At 41.8% G+C, this 17127-nt stretch overlaps 1 protein-coding gene across 6 annotated transcripts in view; it reads right to left on the minus strand.

Moving 5' to 3' along the window:
• The window catches only part of RIPOR3 (RIPOR family member 3), a 53585-nt gene that overhangs the window by 2002 nt on the left and 34456 nt on the right, over positions 1-17127 (minus strand). For all 6 annotated transcript variants that reach the window (XM_080405123.1, XM_080405122.1, XM_080405118.1 and 3 more), the window contains 11 exons: positions 16256-16401; positions 9241-9370; positions 7670-8254; positions 6379-6518; positions 5404-5536; positions 4525-4633; positions 3160-3321; positions 2837-2995; positions 1510-1712; positions 1146-1229; positions 166-256 (listed from right to left, as the gene is read on the minus strand). In XM_080405123.1, coding sequence (XP_080261249.1) covers positions 166-256; positions 1146-1229; positions 1510-1712; positions 2837-2995; positions 3160-3321; positions 4525-4633; positions 5404-5536; positions 6379-6518; positions 7670-8254; positions 9241-9370; positions 16256-16401 — 1942 coding nt within the window. The remainder of the gene's footprint in view (positions 1-165; positions 257-1145; positions 1230-1509; positions 1713-2836; positions 2996-3159; positions 3322-4524; positions 4634-5403; positions 5537-6378; positions 6519-7669; positions 8255-9240; positions 9371-16255; positions 16402-17127) is intronic.

Here is a 17127-nt window from a genome sequence, read left to right on the forward strand (position 1 = left end):
GTTACACATGATACGAAGTTTATCTTAATGGTGTGAAATAGCTGCTTACAAAGTATTTCCACTGTCCTAGATGTGTTCAGGCTGAACTTCAGGCCTGTTCTGGTTCTCCACTATTTCACATTACTTTTTCAGAACCTCCGTGTTGCAGTTGTACAAAGGACTTACCAAAGGATAGCATTGTTTCCCTGGCTGCGTTCCTGACGTCCTCTGTTTCAGATTGGCACAGCTGGGCAACCTGCTCAATACTCTCAACGCCCTGTTTGAGAAAAGAAAAGTTTGCAACAGTAGCTTGTCAGCAAGTATTTTCATGAACATTTTTTGCAAGGTGGACACATACATACTTCCTCCCATCCCTTCTTCCACCTGAATTCTACTGTGACCTTTCTTTTCTCCCCCAATGTATCAGCTTGCAGTTAATTTTTCTGAGTGTGACCTCACCTCTGCTACCTTCTGTCCTGGTTTAGGGCGTGAAGAAGTGTAGCAGTGCTAGGGTACAGGTCACTGCTGCAGTACCATTGGATCAGCATACACTAATCAGGACTTCCACTGAAAGACTTAATGCAGGTTGTTCAAGGGCAACAGTCGGTTTGCAAATCTGACAGGTTTGCAGAAACTGTACAATAACCCCTTGTGTGCAAACTAACTACTGGCTTGTGGCTGTTGGAAAGCTTGAAAGCTGTTCTGATAGTTTCTTAAAAGAGCAATGCAGATATTACTTTTATTTTCTGACTGTAATGAGCTATCGTTAAAAGAACTGATGTAACTTTAAATTTCTATAGTTAAAGCTTTAGAACTGCCTCCATATGTAGCTGACTATCGCTCATATTTCTGCACGCTAGATGTCCCCGAGTCAGGCGGCGCCTGCTGTCCTTCACCACCGACGATGCCGCAGAAGTTCAAAGACACATCCTTTCTGCCGTGGGACCGCCTGCCAGAGCGCACGGAGACGCTCCAAGGTGCCTGCAGCTCCCTCTGCCTGCTGCCTTTTGAGTAATAACATCAATAGTATTCCAAAGTTTGGAACTTTGGAAGCCAAAGAATACATTAATTCCAAGTAAAAGGAAGCTGAAAAAGTAACCCTACCAGCTTTAATTAAAAAAAAAAAAAAAAAAAAAAAGAGCCAGACACACACAGCAAATACTTACTCTGAGGTTTTTAAGAGCCAAACATGCAGCTTGCTGAAGCCTTGCATCGCAGTCAGCTAAAACATCAGTGTAAAAAAAGAGGGCCTGAATGAAAAAGATAAAAAGAAGAGAAGAAAGGCTTTATAAACTTAATAAGGTTTATAAGCATAATCAAGCACTCAAATTCAGACTGCCATAAGCACAGTTTTCCCCATCTGAAACTGAATAAAAGACATAGACAACACACTTGAATACTGATGTAGTTTAGGTTTGAATTAATAGATTAATGAAGTGTGGAGAAGACAATAGTGCTATTTTAGGATAAAACAAGTTCTGTGTATTTCACCATCTATTCAAAAAAGCCAGTAAGAACTGTGGTCTTTACCTTTTCCCTGAAGTTCTTGTTTGCCGCTGCACGGGAGAGGCAGGATGTGGCTGATTTGCTGACGCGGTGGTTGTCGTCTAATTGTAAAATCCCAAGCAGCCGTAAAGTCTGTGGCAGAGGCTGGAGTTTGTTCAGTCGCTTTCCTTTCAATTTTTTAAGGGTCTTCAGTCGTCCAGGGCATTGCAGCTCCTCAATGAGCATCGCTGCAAGCGAGAGGATTCAACTTCACTAACTGACAAATTAAGACATTATGAAGAAAAGACAAGCTCCTCGCTAGCGCAGGCTCCTTTAGCCACGAGTAGTTATTCGCATGGCTAATAAGCAAGCCAAGCACAGCAGGAAGCAAATCGGGATGACTGCCCCTTTGACCATCCCGGCTTCTTTCCCTGTCATTGTTTCATTTCCTCCTGTGCCAAGACTGTCTGACAAACAGAGCAGAGATTATTAGTTCACAATATTATTTCACAGGGTGCAGCAAAGCCCTGGCCCTTTTAGGACCCCGGTGCACTGCGTACAACACACAGTGCAAAAGAACTCCTACACCTTTGGACGTTAGGAAAAGCAGTCTACTGCCTACAATATGGAAAGCACAATCGTGGAAAATACTTTTAAAGATCCCTGGAAAGATCTTGCTGTACTGGTCAAAGAGAAAACCCTTTATCTCTTGAAAAATAAGAAACGAGGCACTGGATTTACAGTTTCAATTTGAAGAATATTCCAGGTCTTTTTCACTGACAAGCAATGCATGTGTTCTTAGTTCCCCACCAGACGAGTCATCGGCATCAAAATAAGACTAAAGATGCAGCCAGTATCAGGACTATTTTTAAAACAATTCTTTTCGGATACAGATTAAGTTTTAAAGTACTTTCACATGATGGACTAGGCTTCAGCGAGACACCAGCTACCTCGTGCTAGAAAATGCACATTAGTAACCTCAGAAATTTTATTGCTATTACCTGTCTCTGATTACAGCTGCAACAGTCACACAAAGATAGAGACATTTACTCAGTCCTTAAATCCAGCTGTAGGTTGCTGCCAACTTTGTTTCTTCTTTAACTTCGTAATATCACAGAACCCACTTTTTAGGGCACTTAAGATAAACCCATCCTTCACATTTCTGTTTTGTTTCTTCTACCGGGTTAAATATGGGAGTCAAGCATGTCTTTCCTCTTCCAATTAAAATTACATGGTCACAAGGGGAATTGAAATGGAAACAATTTTTCAGTGCAATGGTTGGGTTGAAGTACACCATGAGTAGTAACCTGCAGAGCAACAGCCAGCTGCTGGTTTTGTCAGTTCAAGGGAAGGAGCCAAGCACTGCCATTACCTTCTTTAGCAAGTTTTCCCAAGTGTTTCTCCAGGCTGGTAATGTGGTGTTTCTCCAGGTAGCTATAAAATTGGAATAAAGTAACTGGTTCTGTTTGGAGGTACGGAGAGGAGAGCAACCCATCACAGGTGATGATCTGCTCCAGGAACCTCTGCAATACTGAAAGTAACACGGAAAAGAACAAATGAGAGAAAGAAGGGTTGGTTAGATGTAAGCTGCTTAAAATGAGTAAGAGTTTTAGTTTATTTTTAAAACGTATAAGGACAATTTTTAGCCATGCAATAAGATTAGAGTGGCCTTGTGTTCAAGGAATGGATTGGTACCTGCTTCTAATTGACCCGGGTATTTTTCCTTCACTTTGAGCATCAACGTGTATTTCAGTGCATGACGGAATCTTTCTGCTGAAGCAAACAAGATGCTGCCAGGCTCTGCAAGATCACTCCAGATTTTCAGATAGTGCTTCTTCTTTTTAGTCTTCTGAATAACTGGAAAATAAAATAACCACATTTTAAAAAGTCAATGAGCTCTAGCAGATTATGGATTTTACATGAGAAATTAGGCAGCAGATGGCATATCTAGAGACGTGTCAGCATTAACTTGTATTTGCGTTAGATAGTTTTGTTCAAAGCTGGAGATTTGCTGCCAGTATTTTAACATCTGCAAGCATTGATTTCACCAAGCTTGGGCTGAGCTCCTAAACGAGCTTATTACAAGACCTGAATGAGATGCCTAGCAGCTCTTCTGCCTCTTGTTCATTTCATCCCAGCATCTGAGCCAAGTTTCAGAAGAACTTTCTGTGAGTTTAACTGTTTCCACTTCTATCAGCAAGAGATGTGCCATTTCCAAGCACTTTGGAGAGCCTGTCTTACCTACCTTCATGAGTGGAGAACTCTGAACCTCAGCGCATGGGCTGAGCGGGCTTTCTTTCATCAAACACTTCAGAAGAGCACTTGAAGCAATACCCTGTGGCATCTCGCTGTCATTTCAACCCTATCATTTCTCACTCTTACCTACAAAGATGATGAACTCGTGTTCTGCATTTGGGACTCCTACACTTCCCTCATCACGTCGTACCCAAAGGCCCTTCAGAGCTTTGCTCCAGGGAACAGTTTATTTTCACCTTCTTCAGGATAAAATCTGTCAGCAAATGTTTCCAACTAGCATTTGCATTCCTGCCGCTATATTTACCAAGATGAGAACAAAAGCCTTCAAAGTCTCCCATTGTGCCTTTATCATTTTGTCATATCCAACAGGCAATGGAAGAATTTAGTAGCGGGAAGGCCTGAGAAAGGGAAAAATTGCACACCAAACTCTTCTTGCAAACTTGTACAGAATTTGGGCTGTTTGTTTACTAAGTAAAAGCACAGATATAAAAGAAGATTTTATTAAGGCTATCCTGCTGTTCTTTGACTGCAGACTCCATCTATTATATGCCTGTTTCCAAGACATACCAGTTCAGCTACTGTTTGAGACGAATGTCTTCAAATCTTTTCCTTCCTTGCAGGGGAAAAACCAAGCAAACAACAAGCCCTGGATTTTTTTCTAAGAATCTAGATATAAGAGCTGCTTTAATTACATGAATGTTTGTAAGAAATTTAGAATGAAACCCTGATACACCTGGGGAAGCTCAAGCAGTTATCTGTACCTCTGAAATCCCCGGCATGCCTTGGAATAACGTGGTTACTCACTTTCTTCAACAGACATATCCAAGACATCCCGCAGGACTTGCGTCTGCTCCGACACTTCTTCCAAAATCCTCTCCTGGACAACCTGGGCTACATTTGGTGACCTCAGTTTCTGAAAAGAAATATGCTTATCTTAGTAGCTGAAACAAAGGCAGTATCAAGCTCAAGATGAACGAGGATTTGTTGCTGTGAGAAAGCACAGCAGCTGCTCTCAAAAGGCCTCTTTTCCCATCACCGCGTGGACAGGCCACTTCTGAGTCAAAACTGCCGAGCAGAACAGGATGTGTAAATCACGTTATGCTGGGACAGCCTGTCCAGCATTTGGCATTCTTCTCCGCCCCTGTCCATTGACAGATCAATGCTAACAGATCAATTGTCCTGTAGCAGATCAATACTAACAGTTACGCTGTCCTCTGCTGCTCATCCTCACCAAAGGTAATACTTCGAGGACGATAATGTGCTTGAACACTATAACTGAAATTAATTGAGGAAAGTCTCAAGGAGAGGGGACTTTTTTCTTGCCTTACATGCTAGCAGTTTCTTCCTAGTAGTAGCAGTTTTTCATTCATTAAAAAATTAATTACCTGTTATCAATACACAATTCAACCCAAACCTGTCGTACTGCATTAGCAGCCTGCTTTGGGCAGAAAGGTGTTACTTAGAGCTTCAGCAAAACCCAGATGCTGAAAAAAAGCAGCTTTGTGTAAGAGTTTTGTATAACATGTTCTGTGCATACACATGTACACGCTGCAGGTTTTAGACTCAATTTCTATTCTGAGTCTTTCTGCTTTTGTAAGAGAATCTGCTACATACTCAATTTTGTTCGTAATCAGAATCAACAATTACAGCCAGTGCCCTGGAAACCCACAGGCTATTCCTTACCTGCAGAAGACCTTTGCACAGCTTCAGATGAGTTATCAAAAGTGCATCTAAGTTGTCATCACCAGTAGTTACATCTCTTGTTTCTGTTCTCCTGTCACAGCTCAGGGATTGAATTGTGTTGTCGTTGTATGTACTGTTGAGATGGGGGGGGGGGGGGGAAGTTAAAAACTTCTCATCACTAAATACAAAGACGTGCAGTCTCAGTAGTAGCCTTCAAGCAAGTTGCAGAAGTACAAACCAGATGACATTTAACAGCATTTTCTATTGCATTTATAACACTCCTTGAAAACATAAGGACTTAATTTCTAAGGCTCATTCCAGAACAGTAATACCAGATCAGTTGATCCCACAAAATGCCATTTTGGAGAATCAATACTAGTAAAAGATACTTCCAGATAATGGGAATTGAGTTGCTGGCTCATTTGCAGCTGGTGAACTGCAAAAGCAGCACATGTAACAGACAAATCCCTTGGTGTTCTGCCAATTCTGTGATACCGGGAGCGTAGTAAGCCTCCCAGGATCAGGCTCATAGCTCTGGAATGTAAGTCTCGGTGCTACGCAACTCGCAAAATGCAACACTGAAATCAAAAGGAAGAACAGGTAGAAAAGCTCCAAGTTACTCGTAGCTTTCTCCCTTGCTAGTGAAGAACTGTTCAGCATCACCCTGATAAGCTTGTTTCCTGCCACCTGTTTGTAGCAGTCCTGCATGTCAGGCCACCATATCCTGCAGGTATCATTCTGCAACGTTTTCTGTAAGTTCAGTTTAAGTTTCCTGCCATTTCAATCTGGCAGGTACTGTGAATTACAAATCTCACAGCATTCCAAAAAATTGGTTTCTATCCTGGATGTTCATACCACTAGCAACTCTGCACAATCGTTACTTAGCCGAGTACAGCGTATCGGTAAGTGTTGCTGGGATCAGCCCTCCTGACCCCTTTCCCTTGTCCCCTATAACGAAGTGCTGCAGATACATACCTGATACTGCCTGTTCTTACGCTTCCAAATAACGAAAGCTCATCAGCACTACAGTCAGCGTTTAAAAAGTCAAAACTTTCCAGTACTGTCTCCACCATTAGACTTTCCATAGATGAATGTTTGTGGTGAAGTGTCTTTAGCTGTTAACAGAATTGAAGGAAAATACTGTTATTTGTAGTTATCAAGCCATTTTGCATGAGTTCCTCGTTGTTTTTCAAATCACTTTTAATAAGAAAATCAATTTGCTTTTCTGATTTCATTCTTACAGATCAGGAAAGTTAGCTCTTGGTACAGCACTCTGATCCCAAAATAATGTTACTAATTAAATTCAAAATACGCTTCAATATTTTAATCTGCGTGTATTCGTCTTTGGATTGTCATGTCTGTTAAGGCTGGGATGTGAGCTCATTTTCTCTGCATCTTCTGCCATCAGTGCAATTTTCACTTAGTCCCTGTTTCAGATCTCAAAGTAGCAATCTTAGGGGTCTGTTCTAGGAACTTTCATACCAATAATAGATTTCATGGGGCCACTAACTTTCTCCCCCTTGGAAAGGCAGCTTTGAGAGCACTTGGTTTATTTTTTCTAATTTCTATTTTTAAAGTGATTGCACTGGAATAGGAAGTCAGTGCAGTTTTGTTAATGTCATTTATTATTCCAGACCTAAGGTACTGTAGGACTTCATCTAATCTCCCAAGTCTGGAGACTGGGACACGCTGGCTCCACATACTACAATGCTACTATACTTGCAGTATAACCCACTGCCTGCAGAAAGCTCTTCTGCAGGACCCTTCCCCTAAAGAAAAAATGTTTTCAGCATCATAGGACTTGTCAGACAGACTGAACTGCCTACAAAAGTTAAGTGATCCCGGGGAAACATTAGGTTTGATGAACTCATGCAGTCATCTCAAGGTATACTAAATTTGAAAAACAACAACAACGAAACCAAACATGCAGAGGCTCTGACATACAGTTCAGATTCTGCTTAGCCCAGAGTAGTTTTTGCTTTGAGTGCATGCAGTTTCTTAATTTTTTTTCCAGATTATTGATCTGCACACAGCATTTGAAGGCTGTCTCCGAGAGATGCTGTGCAACATGGTGCTCCAGTTTAGCTGGCTCTCAAGGCTGCCTTTTCTGAGTAGTGCCTGACCTCTGGTGGCCAAACTTACTTTTTGGGAACGTGCTGCTGATAACGTGATTAAATCAAATTCACCACATGGTCATGGAACTTCTACAGTTTTAAGAGTAACAGTGGAAGCTACACCATCTACCAAGAGTAAAGCACTACTATACCTTTAACTTATCCCTCAGAGATGAAACCTGGCACTCCAGTTTCTCTAGTTGGGCTTGCTTCACATCATGTAATTTCAACAAATTTAATACTTCTTGGAGAGTCTTATCAATTGACTTTGTATGTCCATCTAGTTTTAGGTCACTTGCAGAATTCAAGCTTTTCTGGCTAATGTCTTCTTGCTCTGCAAGATGGCGATTTCTGGTCTGGTTGAAAGAATCTCTTCTATCTTTGTGACGATTCAGAAAACTAGATGGGTTATTTGGAAATCCATCCACACACGGCGTCTTCTTCAGGATGTCTAGAGTTGTGTGATTTGAAGGAGGATGCTGTCGCTCTTCTGCACAAGCCTCTTGAATAATCACCAACGGTAATGTCCTATGGTCTAGAGCTGGAGTTGTATTTCTGGATTCTGTTCCCTTCTGATCCTCAGAGCTGAACGAGTCTGCCTCACTTGTCTCTGCAGGATTGTGAGGCTTGTTCCTCCCATGTACATCAAAATCACAGGCAGCCAAGTAGCTCAATATGCTGGGAGGCTGAGCTTCATCACTTGCATCCCCTTGGTTCTGCCTTTGTTGCAAAACAGACTGCAGCAAACAGATTCGTAAGTGAGCATACATGCAATTGAAAAGTGTAAGATACCGCCTAAGATACAGAACTACGGTTTCCTGTTCTAGGAAACATACACGCCCAAACTGATCGAAATCACAGGGCTTTTCTGCGCAGGGGAGCCTGGTCAGAATAAACCGGGCAAAAGAAACTATTAAAACAATGTATGAAGAGCTTACTGGATTAACCACGTGGAACAGCAGTAACTGTGCTTTAGATATTTCAGATGAAAGTTACAAAGTCAGCTAAAAAAAATGTTTCTGGAAAAAGAACCTGGCCAAGCAGCTTGCATGTCACATCATCTCAGGACAGGATATGAAAATAGGGTTACAGGAAATGTTCATTTTGAAGAGTCCAACATACCCCATACAAATAATAAACCTTTCTGAAAAAACTGCATATTCTGCTGCCTTGTGAGGCTACACCAAACCTGCCTTAGACTTGATGTTAGGGGAACATATATATGATGTATTTGAGATGTAGGGCAGAATTAACAGGATCATAAAACAACCATTAAAACAAAACCCTCCTGAATGAACGAGAAAGAAGGCAACGTTTTCTGTTCCCCTGGGCTACACTTGGCAAAAAGCGGGCTTGAGGGAGAGGAAGGCTTGTTTCACACAGCACCTCTAAGATGTCGTTCTGCTCCACGGCTACTGAGGCAGACTGGATCCTAGTTTGATTCCCACTAGAGAATCACAGAGCAGATGCCCACCCCCCTACTGTTCTGGCTGCCAAGAGGAATATTTGGCAGGTTTGGTTTTTTTCTTTTACAAAATCTAAAATGGAACTCAAAAGAACAGGGGTTAAAAAAATTTGTATTACAAAGCCCCCAGATAAACTGCAAAGGCCCTGGAGTGCTACATTTTCACATTTCTGAGTGTGTTCTATCAAGAGCCTAATCTATTCCAAAAATCAAGTCCGAGGCTGGTGTTTTGCATTTTGCTTTCCTCTGCATACTCACCAGGTAGTACTTCTCTCTGAAGCTGGGAGTATTTGGTGGGGTCCAGTTGTATAATGAGCTCTTCCTGCTACCCACAGAAAACTTGGCAGTGGATCCAGGTGACAAAAACAGGTTCTCTGTGTCAAAGGGGCTGTAGCAGAAAACATAAATGCCTAAGTGTCAGTAAGACCAGAAAGCACAGAAACGTTTAGCAGCAGGAACAGCTGTTAGGACTTGAACTGTAATGTTTAGTAAACAACACAGGGAATAAAAGGAAGGAGTGATTGCCTCTCTGACCTGCATCTTTGACTGCAGCAGCAAAGAAAGAGGTAGGTGAAAAGGTTCTGTATTTTACACAGAATTCTCAGCGCCCTTTAGACAGAGATCCATGCCACAGTCTTTGGAAGTAGAGTGCAACAGGCCAAGAGCCTGCAGTGCTCTCCATCCTTCCACAGTGTCCTACACTGACATCAGTGCTGGCAAGCTCAGCACAGGCTGCTTGCTGACAGCCACCACCAGCCTGACAGTGAGACATACACCTCACCAGATAGGAAGGAAATGTAACCCATGCAATAAAGGAAAACTATCATTAGTCTGTCTCCTGCAGAGCACACACTACATGGGAAAGCCACTAAAAACACTTCATTATCCTTCAAACATTAATAAACAACCCCTTTGGCTGGCACAGGAAGCTTATGCAGTGGTATATGGCAAGTTATGTGTTTCATACAGTCATGGATGAATCTAGTTCTAGCCCCAGAGGATACTAGCTATGGTCTACAAGAGTTTGACAAGTCCTGCTGTAAAGGCTTCCCGATTACCTACTACATCACAGCCATTAATTTCCCAACTTCTTTGCAAAGCAGCCTAAGCAAACTTGGATGAACTGTCTCCTCTCCCAAAACACAACTCAGCTAACCAGGACAGGGAAGACATATGTAAAGTTAAACACAGAAAGTTCATTTTTCCTACGTGCTACTTTAGTTCCCTACTTGTACGCCTTGTAGCACTGAAAGAAAATGTGTTTTATCCACTTGAGTACTGGCATTTTGAAAAAAAGTGAATTGTTTATAACAAATCTGTAACCTCATAGATGTGAACATAGTGACCAAACAGTAGCATTTAGCTGTACAACATAGAACCACTAGAAGTCTGAAAAGATCCAAACGAAAACAAGGACTAATCAATTACAGGGAAATTAACTTCTCTGTAGCAGAAGCTGAAAAGCAGAGTTCCAATTCTCTCCAGCTTCTCATGTTGCACAGGAACAATTCTCAACAGTATCCTGCAGCGCAACACACCGCTGTTTTCCTCAGTGTGGAGGTAATGCTCTGCGAGCTCACCTAATACAGGTTAATTGGCTAAATTTACCAGTGTCACCCAGCTGGGGTTCATCAAACAGGCCAGTTCCATGAAGTCACATTAACAACCATCTGCACTGTCTCACTATGTAGAAAATAAATCGGGTTTCTGACAGTAAGAGCCTTTTAGCCAGAGCCTGCTATGTTTACTGGTGGAAGCAAATTACTCCCCATCCATGGCATTTCGTAAGAAAAGTCACAGGGATCCATTCCTCGGATTTTTCATGTTGAGCTTTTAATATAGCAATGAAGTAATGCAAAATGACGCTTTGGAGGAAATGGACAGGAATAACAAGTTAAATCTGTTTTGCCCCTTTGACAATTACTAAAACCCTCTAGCAAAACGCAGCTCTTCAGCTGCCCTCCAAACAAGTACATGCTCCCTGTTACTGCAAGATAACAAGCTGAGAGACCAAAGCCAAGGGTGAAGGAAAGAACAAAGTCTGCTCTAAAGCATCTATTATCTCTTGGCTGTAAGCTCTCTGGGCATGATCCATCCTCTTGTTCCACATTCATACAGCAAACAAAACACCACACTGGGACAGATCTACAAATTCATCTCTCTCAGCATCTTGACATTAACAGAAGGCAGCAGGGGATATTCAGGGGAAAAGCAAAGGAAATAAGTCAAATATAGTAGGCTTTCCCCAGACACATACTCAAATTTGAGGCAATCCACAGCTTAGATCTGATGCACCAGACTTTGCAAGCAGACTATTACCTTTAATTGCCACACGCTTTTTCTTAGCTTGTCTAGTCACTTCCTGAAATCATTGATACAAAATCTCTGTGTAGGTCAAAAGTATTCAGAACTTTCATTATTTAACTTTAAATTGTGGAACAAGTACTCTGAGAGGGCGGGAGGTGGGGCAGGTGTCTCTGTGGCTGTACTGAGAGAAATGGTAGCTGATCATTTCTTTCTACATCCTCCACAGCAAACATCTATATGCCTGCACAGTATTATCCAGCAACACCTTTTCAAGGCTGAAAAAATCTGTTAAAGAAAGCAGCCCCACATGTCTGATCATCATTGTTGTCCCATTCTGCTTCTATATTGCCAAACATGTTGGCCTTTGGTTATGATTAATTACAATACCGGCACTAAATTCATGACAATGCTATCATTGTTAAGGCCAACATAAATGCAGCACATAACGCTCCTTCAGCTTGCCTTAGCACCATTGCAGGACTTCAGTGTCCAGCTCCAAAATACACGTGCCCAGCCTGACCTTGAAGGGGTTTACAATTCATCGGTGCTCATGTTTCCTAGACTGAACCTCCCACAAACACCAGCAGCTTTGCATCCGCACACATTCAGAGGTACCTCAGCCTTGCCAGCACTGAGCATGGATTTCCACTGAGATATTATTTTGCCATAACCACCAAACCTGTGATGGGATGAAATGCTTCAGATTTCTACCATTTCCCTCAACCTGTTGCATTTTTCTGTTGGGTGTGTAAGGAGGACCCTTCCTTGTTTACGCTCTCAGAGGAACAGAAGGAATCAGACAGAACATGTAAGAGCTGAACTCAGTTCAGTCTTCAGCCCCAGAGACTCTGCCTTCCTTTCTCCCACTGCCAAGACTGTGCCCTAATCCCTCCCCTTCTGTCCAGTTGCTCCATGTATTAAACAGCACTGGGCCAGAAGGGCTCTTGGTGGATAGACCTGTCCGAACCCCACTACCAAGCCTGCGAATCCAGGCCTGCATTAATCCAGAAAAAGCTCTGGTCAATGGGATTGGACTTGCTGTTAATCAGGAGATTTCTTTTATGCATTTTGAATATAGGTGAAAATGCCCACGCAACAGTGTGATTGTTGTTAGGTCTCTCCTACCCATTAAAGCATAACAAGCACCGGTTTCAAGGTTAGTACAGCCTATCACAAGACTAAGCTATGAAACATCACTTCCATCAAAAGCACAGACATGCACTGATGGACTACATGAGTAACTACCTATTCACATAAGTTTTCATCTATAAGAGCAAGACCGGCAGTAGGTATGTATCCAAAAATACAGACTTCCCTGGTTTTATTCTTTTTTTTTTTTTTCAAATCCTACTCCGGGAATGCTTTGAAAGCCAGGCCAGCACACGCTCAAAGCGGCAGAAATCAGGAGAGTGGTTCTGGCTGGCTGGTACCCTTAGATCCCAGTACGGGGTGCTAACTGAAGTTCTGAAAAGAGAATACAAGCTTTCTCTTTGTCCCTCATGTAAGAGACAGAATTCAGACTGCTGTTGGCAAAAAAACCAAAGCCTTTTGCCAAACTGGCCAACAAAGCCATTCTGCAACAGACCCAAGCTCATTCACACTCTTCATGGCATAATCTATAAAGGAGTCGAAGGAACTTTTGTTAGGAGTCCAGAAGACTAGTGGCCTATTTAAAGAAAATATACATTTAGAAATGGAAGAGTGATCTACATTTGGATTTCTCACAAAGCAGGTCTAGATTGAAAGCTTGCTTCTCAGGGAAGTTTGGGCAAATCAGCTGGATTTGTTTAGCTATTCTTAAAGAAAAAAAACAACTGTTATTTTGAGTGCTCTATCTTTGAAAATAGAAACTCCCTGAGTTATCACCACAAAACTTCTCTTTTGTGTAAACAACTTCACCAAAGCAGGCTGTCAAAGAGGAGGAGCCTGCCAGTTCTGCACAGAAGTGCTCTGGAGAATCCACTTGGTAGGATACCAATGCATTTCACAGACCTTAAACACAGCAGAGACATGCAGCCGGAGTTCTCTCATATACTGAAAAATTCCAAGTGAGGATTAACTCCCAAAGAAAATGCGTCACCGCTAACCCTGCCTCAGCTGTTGCCAGCTCTAAAAGCTGGATGATGGTTGTCTCAAATGCCATAGAAATGCTCATCTTGCCAATCAAAAGCTACACCCTGAGCTGCAAGCTACTGCAACAATAAAGTGTCAACATAAGTTGTATTCTTCTAGAAAGTTTATTCACAAATATCATCTCCTTTGGAGATTTAGGCTGTTATCTGAGAAACTATGCAATATCCCAGAATAAGAAGGGGTTTTCCTTGTACGGTCCTTTTATAGGAACAACTTGTGTGCATAATTATTCACACAAGTTACTGACAGCCAGGAAAGGCAAGCAAGTAGATCCAACAAAAGTAAATGAAGTGAATCTGTTAGATGCCATTTGTGTGGGTTAACAAGAGAGTAGAAACGATTTCTTCCAGACTCCACCGTGAATGTGCCATCTCTCAGTACAGCACTTCCCATATTAGGGCAAAACCAGATTTTATAACCAGTTCAATAAATAAAGTATGTCTCCTTCACTGCACAAGTGAAGCTTCTAAGATGTTAGACTTGAAGTCAGGCAAAAAGGGACCTCCCTTATAAGAAAAGCATCTTTGCAAGCAAAGGGTTCTGTCTGCAGTCCTTTCTGCTCCAAAACTTCATATAGAGCTTTTGATCATTTTATATCCAGATTAAACCTGATTCAAGTTTTGGTGGTGCTTGTTGCAGGGTGAGAGATGACAAATGAAGGCATCACACGTTGCAGGGATGTACAAGAGCCCATATATCCTCCCGTGCCCTGCTTTGCTCCTTCCTTCCCCAATATTAAGGCATATGAATGTCAAAATGATATTTTAATTGGCTTTCATTTAAAAAGGCTGTCATTTTAAAAAGCTACTTTTACTTTTTTTTTTAAATATAATGCAATAATTCCACGCAGTTTTCAATAACTCTGCCATGAATGTCTCCGCTTTCAAATTCAAATGGGAATACATACGTAACTTGGCACAAGCAAGGGGAAGTTTCATAGGGCATATAATGCAAGATCACAGCAGGCTTCTGGAATGAGGCTTTGTTGCCCAACTAATTAGTGGCTCAGCTTCTCAAATAAGAAACAGAGGCCTCAAAAGTCTCAGAGCAGCTGCAGCGCCTCACCAAAACAAAACATATACTGATGCCCATTGTTAGATCTCAGGAGGTAAAAAAAGTGTGATAAACAACAGGTGTGGGCAAAACTGCTGTGTGAGTTTTATTTTCAAACACACACATTGCTGTAAGTCAATGAGAAATATTTTCAGATGCTGTTGCCAAGACTCATTTTCCAGCCCAACAGCAAGTTTCAAGAACCACAACACACACAACAGACGTTGATCAATAAAGCTTTTCTTTCCCGAACCCCAGAAATGCAACCTGAAAGCTGTTTATCAACACCTGAACAGGAATTGCAACAGAAAACCTTTGTGGCATTTCTCCTGTTGTGGCTTAAAAGGCTGTGATAAGGTTTAAGTCAAATGATGCTCCCAAAGGTAATTAAAAAGTAGAAACAGGGTATTAAGACCTGGGAAAAAAAAATCAAGTCCAATTGTAAAATGTATTTGGTTATTTCACCCTAAGGACAGGGAAAATTTTCTCTTACTGGAAGATCTGTTTGACTTTTGGGCACATTGGTAGACCACACATTTAACACATACAAGCTTTTTTGTCTCAGAGTAATTTTTAAGAAAACAAGAAACCAGCATGGCCTGAGAAAAGTTGTACAAGGCTGACTTATAAGCAAGTCTGGCCTCCAAGGCATAGCTCCCTGCCCTTCCTAATCTAAACACCGCTCAGTTTCTGCTTTTCCTAGAGAGAGCCTGGATCCACAAGTCATCACACAGTAGAAAGGCCGAAAGGTCCTTATCACGCAGGTGTGTTCAAATGCCTGTTTGCCATGTTGGGTTGGGAAGAACCGAGGACTGCAGTAAGCCATACACAGAAGTACAAGTGAGGAGTGCCTATTGTTTAGTTGGGTGTGTTTCACTAAGATGGTGAGAATTAACCCCTGGACAATAGTAAATGGAAACAGGTTTAAAAGTTTTGATTAGCAGCAGACAAGACTCTCAGTATGGATCAAGAGTCCCATAAAGCAGAAATAACAGTACTACCTCAAAAACCTATGCTGGTCCGTCTAGAGTGAGGAAGTTCCAGTGCAGCATCCACAAAAGTGAGAATTTGCTTTTAATAACATCAGTAATTCACGATCAAAATCACTTTACAGATTTAAATTACAAAACAATTTAACAAATCACAGGCACCATGAAAATACTCAGCTATTTTAAAAGTGCACCTGCGGCCAAGCTCCCCTGTAGTGCATGAACAGGCCTTATGTAGAAATCACAGTGCAAATATGAAGGTCCTAAGTCTTTGGGAAAGCTTTTTTTAACAGACTGGGGCCTGTTAAAAGTGATTGTCCTAGAATTCCACTACTTTTTTTTTTTTTTTTTCTCCATTGTGCCTAGAAGCTGCTATTTTCCCTTTCATTTAATCATCTTTAATATTATTGTCCATGCTTTATAGATGTACATACATTGCTTGGAGCCAGACTTGAACGCTCATTCTGAGGGGCAGTAAGCTAAGTAAAAGCCTACTGGCCAGTTTACGTGGCTAGCCACGGCTCTGGTAACATAAACACAAAGAACAAAAAAGGGTCTTAGAAATAGCTTCTGTCCCTTTTCCCTCCCCTTCCTGAGGCCTGGTCCCAGAGTCAGAGATCAAGCACAGTAGCTGGGGTTGCTGTGAGCAAGCACGAGGCTGCTATCTATCCTGCACCTGCTCTGCAAAAAGAAAAAGGACTATGATGTTGAATGCTCCTAACGCACTTAGGAGCCTTTTAATTTATTTCAGATGTTTAGCTCCAGCTTTTTTCCTTTGAAGCTGTACTTACTTCCAGAGGACCTCCAACTGTAACTTGATCGTGCCCAGTTCAGTTATATCCACAATGATTGCCTGAGGCTTGGTTGTAAAGAAGTTTATGCTGTCACATGTCACGACACCAACCAGAATAGTAGCCAGTCCTCGCAGCTCTGTCACCTAAAAGGACAAACACATCCATTTTTCATCTTACCAGACAAACCTAAGTCACATGTATGGGAAAAAAAGAACACCCCAGGCTCAAATCTGCTCTGAGGCCCACAACAAACTTGATCTTGATACTCAGTTCTGGGCTCCTAAACTGTTGTGAGACGGTAACCCCACAAGGAATACGCCAGATGGCTAGCAAAGAGGAAGGGAGTTCCATGAGTTGGGGAGAGACAGAGCTCTACAGCACTTCTGACAACAGCATTTGGTAGACTACGATTTTAAGAGAAATTAGTCTGAAATTTGGGAAGCCTAGCTCTGTTACACATACAAACAGTTGTCATTTATAGTACAGAGTCTACCTTGTGTACATATTAGAACAACTTTCGTAAAAATATATGTATTACAGACAAGTATATTAGCCTACCTACACCAGGCTATTTCAGCTCTCAATTGCCTAAAGGATCTGGACGCACACCTGGCTGCATCCACTGTGACCTAACCGTCCTGAACTCAGCTGCGGACCAAAACTGGAACTTGTGTCAGTTCTTCCTTCTAGCTCTGCAGGTGGCTCTGAGTTTGTTATCAATACAGGGACAGGCCTGTGTTTTTTCCCAGGCTGGCACTTTGCTTCTTCAGCTACTTTAAAAATCAAACCTAACCAAATGCTCGCTATTAAAACATACTTCCAATTGAAGGTCAGATTGTTCTAGAAGCACATAAAGCATCAGACTCAGC

The sequence above is a fragment of the Falco punctatus genome (genome assembly GCF_963210335.1).
Source record: "Falco punctatus genome assembly, chromosome: 10".
NCBI classification, from domain to species: Eukaryota; Metazoa; Chordata; class Aves; order Falconiformes; family Falconidae; genus Falco; species Falco punctatus.